Genomic DNA, 18047 nt, shown 5'->3' on the forward strand with positions numbered 1-18047 from the left:
ACATGGCTGCACACACATACATACAATTGCATATGTATTTTAAATGCCATTTATCCCATGAAGAAACCTACAGCCATAAAATGATTCAGCTCAGATAATTCATTCATTAAAACATTTTTTTTATTTATTTCAATGTTACATTTACTAACATAAATAAACATTTTTATGAACAAAAGGCACACAGTTCAAATATAAACAATGAAAACATATGTACAGTTTTTCACAAAATCTGCTTGGGTTCTGGAGGACAGATGAGACGACAACAAGGGGAGGGTAAACAGCAGTGGGCCGGAGAAACGCGCCGCTGACTTCCTGTCCAGGACAGAGTCTGAGCATGTCTGTCGATCCCCGGGAACTGCCCCCTGTCCTCCAGTTCAAACGGCACACGGAGCTGCCCAGCACTGGAGTCTCTTCCTGCGGACGAGGGCGGAGGAATCGACCCCAGGGCCAAGCTAAGACAGATGGGAGAGGCTGGGTACTGAACGCTGAAACACTGGGAGTGGAGCATACAGGGCTAGAGAGAGCGTCATGCACCTGTCTGAGTCCCATCAACGGGGGGGGAAGGAACACCCCCCCAGCTCCTGCACAGCAGTGCCCCCGGTGGGCTCAAATGGACACAGTGTTTGAGACCTCCTCGTACTGGATGATGAAGTAGGGGTAGCTCTGGTCGTCGTTGAAGATGACGAATATTTGAGGGTCGACCCAGTTGTCCACACAAGAGTCGTACAGGTCACTGGAAGGGTTGCCGGGGTGGAGGGGCGGCGGCCGGCGCATAGAGGGGTTGCCGACCGTGAACTTTCCCGTCAGAACCTTGGCCAGGAACATGCAGTGCACGCCCTTGGGCGAGCGCTTGGAAAAGTTGTGGGAGTAGACAGCTTTGCGGGCGAAGTAGCTTCCCTGGCCGAACATGGTGGCGTGTTTGCCGCACACGCGCGGGTCGAAGTTGTGCTTGCAGATGCCCTCCACCACATCCTGGGAGGTGCCGTGGAACAGGTGGCGCTCGTTCAGCATGCGGTCCATCTCCGACATCTTCCTGGACATGTATTCCTTCTTCCTGTACAGGGAGAAAGGCAGAGAGAGACACATACATTATGATTCTAGAATCCTCTGTGCTCGTGGGTGTTCTGAAAAGTCCCCAGAAGGTTCCAGAAAGCCCCGGACACACCCCCCGGAAGTCTTTTATGCACCCTTCAGCTGAGTGAACCTGGGGGGAAGGAGATTTGTGTGTGCAGTCACAGTCGATTATAGCACATTCTGGAAAAGAAGCCATGTTTTTCAAAAGCTGAGCAGTGCAGGGCAGCGTAATGGGGATAATGGGAGGATATTAGTAACAGCCTCTGGTTCTTTTGTGCTTGCCACTGTCTGTTCGGGAATACAGACAACCTAAGCCCGTAAAGATGTTTGGGTCACTTATCAATTTTGATTCTGTCACTGACCCTATGAAAGGCATGTCCTTGGTCCTTTCATCACTCTCAGAGAGAGAGAACACAGCATGAACTTGCACGTGGGGATGCAACCTGCTCTGACCTTGCAGCTTGTGGTCAATCCCCTATCATCTGCAGACTGCCCATGACAGCTGGGAACAGTCACCCAGTACTCCTATGACCCCGAGTCCCCACTTAAATGACCCCTCTCCTTTCATGGCCTCCCCTCCCCCGACTGACACTTTCTCAGTCTCTCTTTGTTTCTGCCCCTCAGTCTATCGCTCTCTCTCTCTCTCTCTCTCTCTTTCTTTCTCAGTCTCTCTCTATCACTTATTCAGCCTCTCTTGGGCTGTCTCCATTGCCAAAGCGCCACCCCCCCTCTGCATCTGCATGTATCTCATTACCTTTAAAAGAGTACTCTTCTCCTGAGAATGCCATAAACCTCCCCAACAGCCCCAGTATACAACTGCACTGCAGGTATTGATTAAAAATTGTGCAAGGATCAAAAGGGCAGGACATAGGACACCGTCTTTCCGCATTCTCTACTGCAGCCCACACCACCTGACATTAGCAGCACGCACACACACGGCTGCTGATGGTGCTTGTCCTGTGAGGTATACTCTGTGACTCATCTGCTTTCCACCTTCCAGGCATGACGCACCAACTATCAGTTCTCAGCGCCCCCACCTTTCAGTAGACTGTGATGTTGCCTCCCCCATTCCTACAGTCTAAGCAAAAGCACGCATGAACATAACCTGAAAACCACACCCCCCACTGCACACGCTATAGTTCTGAGGACATGAACACGCACAACCTGAAAAATACAGCCCCCTGTCTCTCTATCTGTCTGTAAAATGCTCCCTGTGATAAAGAACCATTTCACAAGCTTGATGAAGTTAGCCCCTACACATCCCTTTACATACCCAGACTCAATGACTGAAATATACTGCGGCTACATCTTCTGTTTCTGCCGAAAGTGTACCCCTTCCCTGCCAAGACCCCACCCCAAAACACCTGCATTGCACTCTCACAAAAGACATTTCCCCCTACACCAAATAATCCCTTCCACATTCTCAACCCCACAACTACTGTCAGGCAGATAAGTACAGCAGTGATTATGATTAGTCATATTAATATCCTGGGGGGCATGGACGTATCTTTGAGCAAGGCGCTTATCCTAATATGCTTCAATAAATATACAACTGTGTAAATGGATATCACATAAAAATTTGAACCCCGCACAAGTCACCCTGGGTAATGATATTTGGTAAGAAAATCAGCAACATAGTAGTAAGCATACCTATGTTAGTAATGCAACATTAATGAGCACAGCTGTGATTATAATTATCTCTCGGGGACAGTCCAAGGTCTCACCTCTTGTATTTCTCCCAGAGGAAGGGGTTCTGGACCCGCAGGATCTTCAGGATGCGGAAGCGGGTCTCTGACACGGTCTTGTGGAAGAGGCTGTAGACGGTGCGGTAGCTCCTGTCCTCTTTGGACACAGGAACTTGGAGGAAGTCCTGGCAGGAGCCCATGGGAAGCCACGTCTCGGGATAGGCCTTTGGTGGGGCAGGTGAGGTAGGAGACAAGGGGAGGGGCCCGGGGCTCTGAGAAGGGGAGGGGCCTGTTGAGCCCAAACCACCCAGAGTCCTACAAAGAGAGGTGAAGAAAATGGCCATTAGGAGAGATGTCTTTTCTAAAAAACAGATAGCCATGCACTTTGTATGCGCATGAGCCAAGTCAGTGGGATTAAAAGATGACTACTGTGCAATAAAACAGTATACAATCATCTGATATACAATTAAAGGGAGTTGACTGTATGCATAAAAAAGTAAAAGTAAAGTAAAGAGTAAAGTAAAGAGCTTGAGCTTGAGTTGCTGGCATGATGAAGGCTCTGTGGCAGTACTCAGACAGGCTGGCAGTCAATCACACAGCCATTACCCAGAAACCATCTCTGTTAACCCTGACTGCCAAGCAGAGAGGCAGTGGGTTACACTTTTTAAAGTCTCTGGTCTGACTTGGCTGGACACTGAAGCCCAAAATCTAACATAGTCAGAGCAAACCCCTCATAATGCACATACTGAACCAATGTACACAAATGTATACAAAGAGTTAACTCCCATTCAACATAGACATTCCTCAAAATGATATTTTAATTAACTGTAACTTTTTCAGTTTAATTTTTTGTATTTTAATTTTATTAACTTACCCTTTATTTAACTACCCTACAAATATCATTTTAGATCAAATAACATACAGATAAATTCTTAAAATTTAAGTTATATATATTTTATGTATTTTATATATTTATGTATTTCTATATACAGAAATGAATTGGCTTCCGAGAAAAGTAAAGAAACAATCAGCTTTGTTATCTGGCTGTATTTTAGCATGCCATTTTAATGGTAGCATAATTGACAATTTGTCTGTCTGGACATCTGGCGAGCCTTATAACCAGCTAAAACAATGTAAACCACCAGCCAGGACAAGATGCACCCAGAAAACTGGGTGACATGATGTTTCAATGTGTGTGAGTGTCTATACATGCAGCACACACACACACACACACACACAAATGCAAACCAGAACGATGCTTAATTTGCTAAATGCTTAACCAACCAGGTCTGTGTGCTAACACCCCAAAGCAGAAAAGTCATGCTGAATGTGTCTGGCTTCTTTGTCTCGTTTCCAAACACACAGTACATTAATCCCTCTAATTCCAGGAACACTTTGCCACATGGTGCACAAACTGAATAAAGCTAAGCAAGATGATTCAGGTGGTAGTCAGCCTTACTTCAGAAATAAACTGCCATAAATCTAATGAGACCAAAGGTGAGAGGTAGAGAGAAAGAATGATGGAAAAGGAGTAATAAAGTGAGAAAGAGATGGAGGTGAGGGAGAGAGAAAGAGCTGTGCAGGACTGAGTGGAGAGCAGGATTTATCTGGCAGAGCGAGAACGAATTCTGCAAGCTGCGGCAGAGCCAAAACTGCCAATCAAGCTAATGACTTCCACCCCTGTGCTCAGGACAATGTGTTCCTGAAAACAGTGCTTCCAGCTGGGCGGCCGGATTGAGAGCTGGCCTGTTCCCGCGAACAGGAGCCACATGTCAACGGGAGAGGCTGGACTCTGAACCCCCCCATACCCCCCACCCCCTTCGGTTCAGCACCCAGGCCGGGAGCGGTGTGCTGAGAGGACACGCCCTGCCCTAAACCGCGTTTAAACTTCGCAGAGATAAGAGGGGCCAGGGACAACAAGCTTTCGGATTTCCGCTGGGCGAGACAAGTGGTGGAGCCGCATGGAGATGCACACACACTCAAGCAAGTAGCACCCCCCCCCCCCCACACACACACACACACACACACACACATACTCATAGACGCACACAAGAGGAGTGGAGGGAGGAAGACAGGAAGAGCTAAGAGTGGAGTGAAAAAAGGAGAGGAAAGACTTGAGAGGGATGAACAAAAAAAATGTGAAATGGAGCCGGCGATTACCATGAGAGCACAGTGCACAGGTACCAAAACACGAAACTCCCACAAACCCACTTCCTGCTCTCAGTTTGCAGTGCTGTTTGTGATGATGCATGGGAATTAAACCTTGTTAACGCTGAAAAGTCCTCAAAAAACCCTTGGAACAGACAGCCCCCACCCCCCCCCCCCCCCCCCCCACCGAATGCCCAGAAAGGTCTTTCTCCCCCAACAAAAAAAAAACTGCCAGCAGACTCAGATTTCCATTCTCACTTCATTTGCAAATGGACTCTTCGGGCCTGTGGTGTAACGACTCATCCGCGTCACAATATGCGCTTGTGAACAGCATGCAAACATGCAACACGCAGGGAGAAGATCCCTCCGAATATCCCACAGAGTAACCCTGGGGCCATGTGTCACACCTCCGAGCCAGTGACAGAGGGGCCGTGCGATTGGGACAACGAAAGCCATCTCTCTAGTCATGCCCTCACTCTCTCCCGCAGTCTAGCTCCCAGTGGCTTTTATTATTCATTCATGCAGCTGACGCTGTCTGGAACCCATTTATACGTGTTTTTTCAGCAGCTCCAGTACTTTGCTGAAGAGAGGAACAGCCGTGGTCTTTGCAACGGGAACAGGTTCAGGAGGAGCATATAGTATCAGTGGTCACAACCTCTGCTTTTAGGGTATACACTGTGTTTTGGGGGGAAACAAGCCTGTGGTTCCCACAAAGGGTTTGAGGGAAATGTCAAGTGTGTGACAAGGGGTGGGGCCTGTGTCTGAAGGGTTTTTGGTGGTGTGTCCTTTGTTTGAGGAGGTCAACAGAGGTGCTGCCAGCTTTGAAGGTCTTTGGTGGTGTGGCCTGTGTTGGAGGGGTTTGTTGAGTGGTGAGACCTATGAGAGGGTTTTGGGGGTACTCACTGTAAGTAAGGCATGAGCATCACAGTGGAGAGGAACAACGGCCTTTTCTTGATCTGCCGGCGGAACCCAAAGATGGCATTCTGCTGGAACCCCTCCCAGATGTTCAGGATGTACTGGTTCTGGAGTGTGACGAAACGGACCTCCTTCAGACCACGCCCAGTTGCCTCCTCAATGAGCCGTACCACCGGCTGGTCACCACAGCAACGGGGGGAAGAAAGAAAAGCTGTGAGTCTAGCCTGCATTATACACTCACAGTGAAACAGTCAACAAATTGTCATGATCGATTTTGGTAGGAAAAGTGCTTTTTTCTCCTAAGGAAAAATTATGCAACGAACAGATCTCAGGACAGTGTGGCCAGAACAGAACATCTTGGAGTCTGTTATTCTGGTGATTACAACACTGATCACTGATCCTCTGAACAGGGGGATTTGGCGTGCCCTGTAGAGAATTGGACTATTCATGTGGAGAGTTTCTTACAGGCCCTCTCTCTCTCTCTCTCTCTCTCTCTCTCTCTCTCTCTGTCTCTCTCTCTCTCTCTCTCTCTCTCATCTGCATACAATCAGTTACAATACAGTGCAAGTTGTGCAAGGAACGTTTATAAATATCCAGTGTCAACTGCCATAAATGTAGCATTTATGCTAGAAAAATGTTTCTGGTGCTCCTGTAAAAGTCATTTTTGTAAAGAGGTACAAATTAGCACACATAAAAGATTTCTGCAAACAAACAAAGCAAAAATAACTGTTGAATAAAAATATCACCATTTGGCACTTCAATGTTCAAAGCAACAGTGCTGATGTGCTCAGGGCAGATTTTGAGACTAAAGCTGAACACAATGGTTTATTTTGCAATATTATACAGCCATGACTGTTGCATTGCCCTTACTTTGTGTGTTCCTCAATAAAACAAGGAGTGGAGCTGCTGGTGATGATTTCTGCTCAATGTGACATGCAATATCTGTGTACAGTGTTTAAGGCTGCATGGTGTCTGAGCCTTTGTAGATTTGTGTTTTATGGGTATGGTTTATAGCCTGAGAATAAATATGACTTTATGGGACGAAGTGCCTGTGTGTGTCTGCAAGCCCGTATATCTGCAGCAGGATAACCTAATCTTACCTCTGAGTATTCTCTCCAGCCAAAGTTGTCTCTGCAGTAGTACTTCCAGACAGTGTGGCAGTTTGGGGCAGGGCTAGAGTGTGGGGGTGCGATTGCAGAGCTGGGGGGCGTGGACAAACGCCTGACCAGGTCAAACTGCAGGTCGCACACCCTCATGGCACTGAAATCCAGTGTGAACACGCGACCTCTGCAGGGAGAGACAACACAAGATGGTCAGTGTCACAAAAGCAAAGTGTGAACACACAACCTCTGCAGGGAGAGACAACACAAGATTGTCAGTGTCACAAAAGCAGGTATGCGGCCTGTTCCTCGTCTCTCTGTACTTGCCGTGCGTCACATGTTCTTGCCTGTTTTGAGTCACACTAAGCATACACTATGTCTGATGAATTGTGGGAAGATGTACGGCCAGTGTGACATAAAACATCATTTTTAAAATAAAATACATAAAAGGCAGTATATGATCATTGCCCTATTTCTGTCAGTACTTGTTTGGGTTGAGCTTGTTTTCTTAAACTGAAACCAGTATTAGCTGTCCTCTCATAACACCTTCTTAGGAATTCTTAGTCATTGTACAGACAGTCCCTTCACAGGGATCAACACAGAGGTGTAAATCAGTTTGGGGGTGAATGTCTAAGGTGAGGTCAGGCAGCTAGTGGCCACTGACAAGTGAGCCTCCACACACTCTATACTGTATACTCCATGCCACTTCATACACATCAGCCCCTCGATAGTTATTTTTCATATATGCTTAAATCCCTCAGTGATGCAAGATAAACAGAATGTCACTGTGCAATATTTGATTTATAAACACAAGCAGCCATGCGCCAAACTGCTGACTGGTCTGTGGAGGGGAGCTGTGGGAGTCTGGCGTGAACTGTCTGACCAGTACACAACCCAACACCAAGGTAATAGTGGAACAGAAAAAGGATTAAAACCACAGCCTACTGACTACCTTTAAAATGAAAGGAAAAAACAACCACAAGAGCTCACATTGTAGAAAATACATTTAAGGTTAATCTCCCACCATATATATTTATAATTGTGTTACTATCTAGATCACTCTGACAAGCCAACAGATTTCACAAATCAGATAACAGGTTGACAACTACTGCTGAATACCTGATCTTCAGATCAACGCTACATTCTGGGGTTTGATCCAAAACACTCCTACACGCACAACATGAATTTTAGCTCAAGCATCACTTCATCCTCCTCTGACTCCCACCACCCAATCCCCCAACCACACTTTGTCTCTCTCTCTCTCTCTCTCTCTCTCTCACACACACACACACACACACACACACACACACACACACACACACACACACACACACACACACAAACACACACACAGCTGCAGACCCAAACACCCCTCTTCCTTTCTATAGTTCTGCACTCCTTGTTCCAGAACAAGCTGGGCTCAGCAGCTCTCAGTGTCCAGAACAACCTGTCTCTCACTGGCTATCACAGACCAGACTGAGCTTGCAAAACCACCACTCTCTGGAACAGCACCAAAACTGGTGGGGATGAGCTGTCACAAGGTCCTGGAGAGTCTAAATCTGAACCCACCTGCCTTTCTTTTTTTGCCTCCACATCCTCAGAGTCTGCACAATACATACAAACACAAAAACACAAACACACGCACGCACGCACGCACACACACACACACACACACACACACACACACAAACTCATCTTCACATAGAAACTTGTGTGTGCATGAGACCACTCCTTTCTGACAGAAACTGCACACAGGACGAGGGCCACTTCCCCCCTCTTAAAATACTCGCGCTCATCAGTTTCACTCCAGAAACGAGCTGAGTAATGCGATGTCATCTCACCATCTTTCCGCGTCATTATTTGTGTTCATTACCGGCTGTGTTTCCGCTCAGAGCCCTGGCCACCGAGTGACCTCACAAAGAGGAACTTAAGTCCTCTTCTATTACTGGAGGTCCGTGGTAAAAAAAAAAAAATCTGACACTGTTTTTTCTTCTTTCTGCACAACTGGTTAGCTTCAAACAAGCAGAGAAGAGGCGCATGAGCAGAACAGACTAGAGCAAAGCCAAAAAGGAACTGGATAAAGTAGAAGTTTGGAAAAAAAAAACACCCTCTTTGTGTGAGCATTTTGCAGAGACAGGCACACTGAGAGAGGAACAGTGCTGTCCTGTACAGAAGGTTGTGTTCCCTCAATTCAGTTTCTCAGCACAGCACTCTCTCTGCCTGTCAGAAAGCACAGAGCCAGCAGAGACTTCTGTCACAACAGTGGAATATGTGTGTGACAGCAGATGGGCAGGGAACAGATGGAGCGTGATGATGGAAGGGAGGGGGTGCAGGGAGAGAACGTACAGGAGTTGTGTTTCCTAATATCCCTGCACTTTCGGGAAGGGGTGTGTGTGTGTGTGTGTTTATGTGTGTGTGTGTATGGGCAGGGAGTGTAGCAATCCACTGTCCAGTTTTCAGCAAGAGATGTGAAGGTACAAGACCTACAGGGGAGAGTAGGAGATGTACTGATCCCTCTTTCCATGACTGCAGTTGGCTCCCCACTGGGCTATTTCAATGTAAATGCATTGAAACTAGACCACAAGCTCTGTCACTACCTGGATTAGCTTCAAGCCTCAAGGGATGGGTAGGCAATGTGTGTGTATGTGTGTGTGTGTGCGTATGTTTGGGATTACCCTGTCCTCCATGTGGGAGGTTACGACTTGTGTCCATAACACACACACACACACACGCATACACTCATACACACATACACACATACACTCACACACACACACACACACACACACACACACACACACACACACACAGGCCTATTGACTGAAACACCTAATCCAGCACAAACACACATATGTAACTGTGACACAGTCACATGAAAGCCTTATGATGGGGAGCTGGCCAGCAGCTGGGATCACACATCACAAGCATTACACTCACAGACAGTGAGCATTTCACCATAAATATATGTTACACGCTGATGAACAGAACATTTCACCATAAATATCACAGGAGCACCAGCCTGAGATAGTCCAAGGTATCAGCAGTCACTCTTCATCCCTGTGCTTGGAGAATTGCAATAAAAAAGCAATGGAGAATTAGAATGCTGGGTCACCTGATTTCACTCTGGTGCACTGTGGGCAGAGGCAATTGTGGACAAACCCCCACCCTCCTGGGCCCCCCTCCAGATGAACTCCCTCATGACCCCTGATAGCCCTGTGCTCCTCCATACACTTGCCCCAGCTCCTCCACAGTTAGTTAGTTCCATTCTAAAAATAAAATTCCGGATGTTAAATTAAGTGCGAAGAGCAATTCTCCATGTTCATTAGCGTGCCAGTTACACCAATGTCTGTAGCTGACAGCAATTTCCTTCAGCCCAGGAAGTTCTGGGGTATCAACCAGACCAGCGCCTGTTGCACCAACACTACTTTAACTCAAGCCTGTTCCACACACGTTAGTACACCATGTACTAACATGCACCTCACACAAGAAAGGAACAGAACAGAAATGAACAGGGAAGACAGTTTCTTTTGTTCAGTTCAAAGACAAAAAATAGAGAGAGACAAAAAAACAGGAACCAAAATGTATTTGCTTGCTTCTGGGGTACAGCAGGGGACACAGAGGCAGTCTGGGTATAGGGAGAGCGTGAGGAAAGTAGAACGGGGAGTGCAGGTTAATTTCTCTGTAAGTTCTGTCATGTTGCACTAACAGGCTGTGACCTTCCTTCCTGGTAGACCCCCCCCCCTGGTGTGAATGACAGACTCACAGCGAACTCCAGCCTTTGAAGTCACTCTGACGTAATCTATGAGCGTTCCGAGGTCGCTGCGGTGACCGAGCCCTGCATTGCCTGGAGATGACACGGTCGTATCAGGTGCAGCTATCGGCTCGCCACACCTTGAGAGCCACCACCAAAGTGCACGGCTGCCCCGGTATCTGTGCACCGCTGGAATCAGGAAGTCTCTCATTACACATACGAAAGACTTTATCTTTTGTGCTTATGGGGCACTTCAGCCAAATGGAGCTGGATTGAGCTGGGGGTAGGCGGAGAGGTGGGCACAACAAACTTCTTTTGTTATGCTTGGAAGGAAGTCCGATTTAACATGTGAACAAGCCCAATATGCAACACAATAGCCCCTCTTGGGGATTTGGGACAGGTAGACCACAGTGAAGGAGCTATTTACTCAATGAAAAGACAGTAGCACATCCCGTTTAAGTACAAACAATCCCACAAGCCGCTGGAGCAGGAGCCCAGTCTCCTCCTCAAATTCCATCTGTTTCAACACAAATCAATGAACACACACACACACACACACACACACACACACAGTTTGCTGAACACAACAAATTTTTAGCAAGGATCAGCTTTCCTTAATATGCAGTCGAAGGAGACAATCAGGGAAGCAGGCAGAGTGTGAGAATGGGAAGCAGGAGACAGGGGGAGAGGGAAAGAGTTCCACAGCACAACCAAATACATAACAAGGTACATAACATCTTCACACTACTGTAAACAGAAACATCAGAGGAATGCTGCCTCTCATGTATAGCTAAATAAAAGTACTAACAAAGACAGTGTCTCTTTCTCTCTCACACATGCAGCATCTGGATCAAGGATCAGGGAGAACAATAAAACACAAAAGCTCAATCACCCAACGAGACAATAAACTGCACTAAGAGCATTACATCCATAGCTCACTGCAGGTCACTGGCATGTGTTTTTAGTAAGTGGAGGTGCGCTAAGCTCTGATAATTACCTTATAACACTCCCCACACCCACCATGTGCAACTCTTTCAAAATGCACCTCAAGGCTGGCTGACGTTTGAGCCTCTGATGGATACAGCAGCCAACCTGTACTCTCAAAACCTTTTCCACCAGCATGCCGTAGCATGAAATTCACAAAGACCTGTTTCACATGAGTCTCTACTATCAGTCAGCTCTGCTGAGCAGAAACACGCAATGAAATATCTGTTCCTGTAACTTATCTAGTGCCTTTTCTTTGGGAACAGGGGGTGAAGGCTGGTCTCTGTGGTGGGTGTGACTTAGTGACAATATGTACAACTGCCAGAAGCATGCTGTAGTCATTGCAAATCTCTCCGACTATTATAAAGGTATTGAACTACACTAAATGAAACAAACCTTGCATCCACACTTTCAGTGCAGCCTCTTCCATGCCTTCATGAAGGCATTTCATTTCCTCAATCAGTAATTCCTTTCAGGTCCTTGGCTCATATGGTAGCATGTACAGAAGCATGTAGTGCTAAATAGGGAGGCTTCTCATGATTCCAGCTCATCTAAAAACACTCTGGGCACACACCACTGTGTGCTAATGGAGAAGGGGTATCTGTGGAGTACCACCCGACAAGTGGGCCTGCGTTTCAGCCAGCAATGCGTGACCCTTGGTCATAACCTCCAGCTACAACGTCAGTCCTCAGTCAGGAAACTGACAGATGGGTCACTGAAAAAAGGAAAGCAAATACTCCCACACACACACAAGCAAAGCAAGAACTGCCCTTGTTACAGGCCAAAAACACAAAAAGTCCTGGGCAAAAACCTGTTCTCATGTGCAAGACTGTTACATCAGATGTACACACCACCTTGCCCAGTCAGAGTAACAAGGCCAAATCGGTCCTTGCCTGCCCTCAGACTTCCTCACTTCCCTTTCACAGATTTCCAAGAATAAAACATTAGAGGCACGACTGACACTTCCCCTTTTGCCTCATTTTAAATCTCAGAGGACACACGGACATGCAGAGGTCACGGGAACACATCTGGATTAACACACACTCGCGTCTGGATCGATGGGCCTCCGAGGCCCCTTCACCACCTGCCCTCACAGCCCGAAATCTACCCTGTCTGAGCTTCCCAATGCCGTGAGTATTGCTGAAATAATCAGAGAACAGTCTGGGGAGGAACCAGATCAGACAGATCCCGAGGAACAGTCATCTGAACTCAAGTCAGTTGCACCATCTTGGTCTGTCAGTCTTTCAGCTCATATTCTATCAAAAGACCACAGAATGAGGGGGAGAGAGAGGGGCAGACAAAACCTCTTTAATCAGAAGAAGAGCTCTCAGAATGGAATGATCTGTTCATTCATGAGGAACTGGAACATACTGCCCAAAGCTACCCACCCAGACAGGAGGGGAAGCTATAGAGTTAAAAACAAACCCTGAGTCATGAAAAAGCCGTACAGCCTCACCCTGTGATTCATCTCACGACACGACAGACGTGTCATCTCCTCTCACACACATCTCCGCAGCCGGTCACTCTGCCCTCAGAAAGCAGTAATCAATGTCACCGACAGACAGCTGAACTTTTGCTCTGTCACACAAAAACCTGTGAAGGAGCAGGGAGCGAGGTCCCTCGCACACACTCTCACGCATGCACTCCCCTGCTTACTTTCCTACTGGCTCTGAGTGTGTAGCCCCTCCTCTGCTCTTAGGGACGCACTTTGGCATGGGGAGGCGTCAGTTTCACTCCTCGAACGCCCCTGAACGCCTGGCATGGAGCGGACACTTTTCCAATATCTGCTTGATCTTCGCCCACCAGCTGGCCGCCAGAGCTGCTAGTCACCCATTTTAATGGCCAAAATAATGTTGTTGTCATGCCAGCAGCACAGTGTGACCCCCTTCTTTGTCATCTGCGTTGTTCAGGCCCTGGTGTGCCGTTATTGGCATCTAGTTGCTGTAGGAACGTAACATTGCTCCGGGGGAGCAGTAGGGGCATGTACACAGGTAGCACTGTGCTAATGATTATGCTGTGCTGGAAGTCAGGATGCAATTCACCATTCACACCTTTCTGCTCCTTAATATGGCGTTTTCCACACTCAGTATAACACCAGGTCCAGATAAAGATACCGCTATAGGTATCAAACATACAGATTAATATAGCTAATTTTTAATGCACATTTTGTCTAAAATGCTTTGGAAACAGATACAACTGAAGTTGAGAGATACTTGTGTAAGGCTGAATTAAATGACTTCCATACCTTACAGTAAACACATATAAAGGGGAAGACAGACACATCGGCGGGCAGTGCTTTAGAGGAAGATACAGATCACTACGGATTGAGCCTGCTCAGTTTTGCCTTGGCTGACAAGACCAGAATATTATATTGTACTCTGAAGGTGACATTTGGCTATGGGCTGCTTTCTTCCAATCACAGTGAGTTTACGTGAAATGTACCATCACTGTTTTCAGTGAGACAAACATGGGTTTACTTTAAACAGGTATTGCTGCATCCAATACCTTAAACCCGTGTGCATGTGTGTGTACCAACACAGACCTGTGGTGAGTGCGGTTATTTAAAATGGCACTGACTCTAAAGTTCAGAGTCATACTGTGAAAGAAAGCTAAAGCCTAGGCTTGTTTGACGTCAGTGGAATGAATAAAAAGTCGTTTAAATAAGAGGTTATGTATGACATTATAGCCATGAAAATATATGGCCTATAATACATGTGTGGTTTTGTATCATGACATGAACAGAAAAAGTTCCTAAGAAACATCGCATGATGAACTTTTCATACTTGCAAGCAGAACGAATCCAACTTGAAACTCTATTCAAGCCAATCGGTTACCAGTTTCGTAATAAATATTTAAGTCAATGATGTCCAAATTAGCTTTGGTGGGTGTGCGCATTTCCTGTTCATTCCTGTTCATAAAGCTCCCGGTTAATCCCTCAACCAGCCTTCATAAACAACATACTCCTTCCATCATCTGCTTCAATATGTAACTATCCCAAACTATCCTGCTCCTCCACATTTAAAATGGGGTTTAGGTCTGCCTGGGACAGTGAGTGCGTCGGCAGCTGTGTGCGTGTGTGTATACTCAACAGCATGTGACTGTGAGAGCTTGCAGCTGAACTAGTATTTGCGTGAGTTTTTGAAGGAGCGCATGAATGTGTGTGCGCTCATCTGCTGGGGAACTGTGTCTGAAGTGTGCGTGAAAGCATCGCGCGCAAGCCAACAGTGTGTGTGCGTGTGCCTGTTAGGATTTGTGTGTCTGACGGTGTGCGTGTGAGCGTCTGTGTACCCGTGTCTGTGAGAGCGTGCGTGTGAGTGCCTCTGTGAGACTGTTTCAGTGACCGCGCTAGGCAGCAGAGGGTCATGCAAGTTCACGACTAAGCCTGCAATACTTCCTCTTAGTAACAGCACCGCCAGCACGAAGGCACGATGGCTCAATATTCGCACTGGCACTGTGGGAAACACGGGAACAAACTGCCCCTGTGCACAAGCTACACCCAAGACGTTCTATTATGTGTCCTGGAACGTTAATCACTCGTCACACACAATCTACAAAGAAGAGACAGCTCTGAACTTGCTCACGAATTGTGTAACAGTCGTTTTTTTTTAAATCAGATTATGATTTAGTCAGACAGGCTGTGTCTTGGTCGAGTGTTTAATTTCTACATTTCGATATCTGGCAGTGATATAACTGTAAAAGAAAGTGTGTCATGAGTGTACCTACCCGAGGTGTAAACAATAGCAAAGAAGCGGAACCACTGAAACCAAAGAAACAAAATGAAGGTACTTACTGAAACTTCAGTCTGATTTGTTCATTGTCCGGATTGCAATAGAGCCTTTCCAATTGTTCTTGTGAATCGTCCGACACGCTTTGCCAAGTCTGAGTATCGACTCTTCGGATTTGCCAGTGGTAGGGCAGTACGGTGTGGTGCTGCGAGCAGTCGCTCCCGTACACGCAGACCCCCTGGAGAAAATCCACGCAGATCGATACCTCGTCGCCTTGATGTGTATGGTACTGTAGCTGGGTCAGAAGTTCAAACACGAGATCCAAAGAGGCTTCTTCGCTTTTATCCTGAAAGATTTCGCCTTTCAGCGGCCCGTCTTTGATGGCAAGGCAATTTGCACCCTGCAAAGGTTCAGAGCTGTAGATGTCATTCATCTTTTCCCCCTCACAAGGGGGAACGACCGCAGTGGGCGCCGCCACGTCGCAAGCCTGGGGCTGAAAACGGTGCTCATTAGTAGCTATTGTCACCCGTTGAATATCAGTAACCTTTTGTCCCCGTTCACCGAGCTCAGCTGTGGGGTCAGCTATGTCTCCATCTCCCTCATCGGCTATTAGCCCAGACACTGCGCTTTCATCCTTCAGGCATACCTGGTTAATTCTGGACTGCTTCTCCACCACAGCTGCGCACAAGTTCCGCTGTGTCCCGGGCTGATTCCGAGGCACAAACACCCCATCACCCGCAACCAGTGCATTTGAGCTCAATAACGTAGTCAAAATGGGATCATCCAGCGCCCGCAGACATTTCGCGTCCAGCTTCCTCTGTGCGTGTTTCTTTTTAAAATAAGGCTTCACTAGGGGTATTTTGTCCGATAGTCCCATCTGTTGATCTGTAAATTCTCCGTTTCTCATGGTGAGACCGAGCGGCGGTTCCTCCGGAACTTTGTCAGTAGTGTCTTCGGACTTGTGCAGTAGATGCAAAGTTTTTTCCATGTTCGAAATGGACACTCCTAAAACCTATTTGGTTGTAGAGAGGCAGAGAGGCATTAAATGGTGAAAAAGACCTTCAAGCCGCCACATTTACAACCCTGATTTGGAAACTTCGGGGCTCACCTCTTTTGAGTTAACCCAGTGAGCGAAACCGGTACAGTCTTAACACCAGCGGATAACGAATGCATTTATTATCACTTTCAAATATTCATTAAGTTATATCTCTGTCTCAAAGTATCGTCTAAACCATCATTTCCCAGAAAGGGTAGGCTATTCATCGCAAGGGATGCCAGTACGATCACACGGCAATCGTAGACTTCTTACAGCCGACAAAGAGGGCTTAATTTGAAATTAAGGTGATCAGTCGGTTGATGCAGAAACAACTTTTTTTTTTCCTCTCTTGGGCGAGATTTGATGTGACTAAAAGCCCTATGATTGTTTGGCATCCCAGTTAATTTGAAAGAGATCCATGTCTTTGGGGTATTTTGATCATTTTAATCAGACGCATTGAGTCTGAAAGATACGTGCCCGTTCCAAATTGCTGCTCGAGCAAGTTTGCACGTAGCGTCTCTTTGTTAAAGCGATCCTTGCGTTCTGGCCAGCAGGGTTCTGCGGCGCTTCTCAAGGTAGTCTACTTTGAGACAGTGACCCTTTTAGACATGTTTCCATTTGGTAAAATAACCCGATGTCGCTAGTAGAAAGAAGAACTTAATTATTATTCAACGTGATATCGATGATATACAGCTGGTAAAATAGCTAGTCCCCATATTAGCAAAACATTTCTGCTAATTATAACCCCAGCATAACTGAGGTTATTTAGCTAGCCAGCTCGACAATGTATACACGTACAGTTTACATCATATGCATAAAATATAAACGAAAACCTACCTTATGATCAGATCAGTTCCCCCCCAGCTGTCCTTATCTTCGTAGCAGAGATCCCGTTCGTTCATGAGTGTTTTCGGTGCCCGTGAATCCGCGTTAACTTGTGCTGAACCGGGTGGTGCGTGACAAATCTTTCATCCACTGTGCGCAGCTACGCAGACTCCCGTGGTGGACGCGGCTCGCAGCTGTTGCAGGGCACTTTCTGTCTGCTCTCCCCATCCACTCACGGCGCAAGGACTCCGCCGTGGAGGCGGGCTTTGGCATTAAACGGGAGAGAAGAAAAAAAGAAACTGGTTATCGGTACCAGGAAGTTGTCCTACGTCGGCGCCCGTTTGTGAGTTCATTGACTCACCTCACTAGCCTTACATTACCAGAAGTCAGGCGCAGAGAAGGGACTGCGGCAGTTGCGTGCGTGTTTGCATTTTAAAGACCATATTCAAACATCACCAAGTTTCCAGTACAGGAAGTGTGAATAGGGAACATGGAACGCGGCTGGATGCGTGACTTTATAGCCATAATGAGAAAAGATCGCGTGGCAAGGCTATCTGAAGGATACAACTACGTCATTATTAACACAATGTATGGGTAGCTATTTTAAAATGAATGTGGCTGATAAAAAGAGGGGGACAATCGCGTGCACTTCCTTAGGTATTTGTGGGAGACACCTCCTGGAAAAACGAATTAAATGAGGCGAAAGGTTATTCGCTGTGCTAATGATGCGTGCGAGGGCCTTGTACATGCAAACGTTGTTTACGCTGAAATGACACGCCACAGTTTAAGCCGCACACAAACTGT

The 18047-nt window shown here is 46.8% G+C and overlaps 1 protein-coding gene across 1 annotated transcript; it reads right to left on the reverse strand.

The window, feature by feature from the left end:
• Positions 1-204: 204 nt before the first annotated feature.
• On the reverse strand, positions 205-18047 carry LOC118782717 (TCDD-inducible poly(ADP-ribose) polymerase). The gene is made up of 6 exons (XM_036536215.1): positions 17256-18047; positions 15448-16394; positions 6923-7109; positions 5811-5998; positions 2799-3074; positions 205-1054 (listed from the first exon to the last, which is right to left on the reverse strand). Exons 2-6 carry the CDS (start codon positions 16368-16370, stop codon positions 607-609), a joined length of 2022 nt encoding a protein of 673 aa, XP_036392108.1. The 5' UTR covers positions 16371-16394; positions 17256-18047; the 3' UTR covers positions 205-606.

The sequence above is a fragment of the Megalops cyprinoides genome, chromosome 9 (assembly GCF_013368585.1).
Source record: "Megalops cyprinoides isolate fMegCyp1 chromosome 9, fMegCyp1.pri, whole genome shotgun sequence".
Taxonomy (NCBI): domain Eukaryota; kingdom Metazoa; phylum Chordata; class Actinopteri; order Elopiformes; family Megalopidae; genus Megalops; species Megalops cyprinoides.

What these genes read in the sequence shown, in the direction of transcription:
- LOC118782717 (XM_036536215.1), bottom strand. Translation starts at nt 16,370, where the DNA reads ATGGAAAAAACTTTGCATCTACTGCACAAGTCCGAAGACACTACTGAC. An exon ending in GCTGGAGAGAATACTCAGAG is followed by an intron (nt 5,999 to 6,922) that starts GTAAGATTAGGT and finishes TGTGGTGACCAG; the next exon opens with CCGGTGGTACGGCTCATTGA. An exon ending in CTCTGGGAGAAATACAAGAG is followed by an intron (nt 1,055 to 2,798) that starts GTGAGACCTTGG and finishes CTCCCTGTACAG; the next exon opens with GAAGAAGGAATACATGTCCA.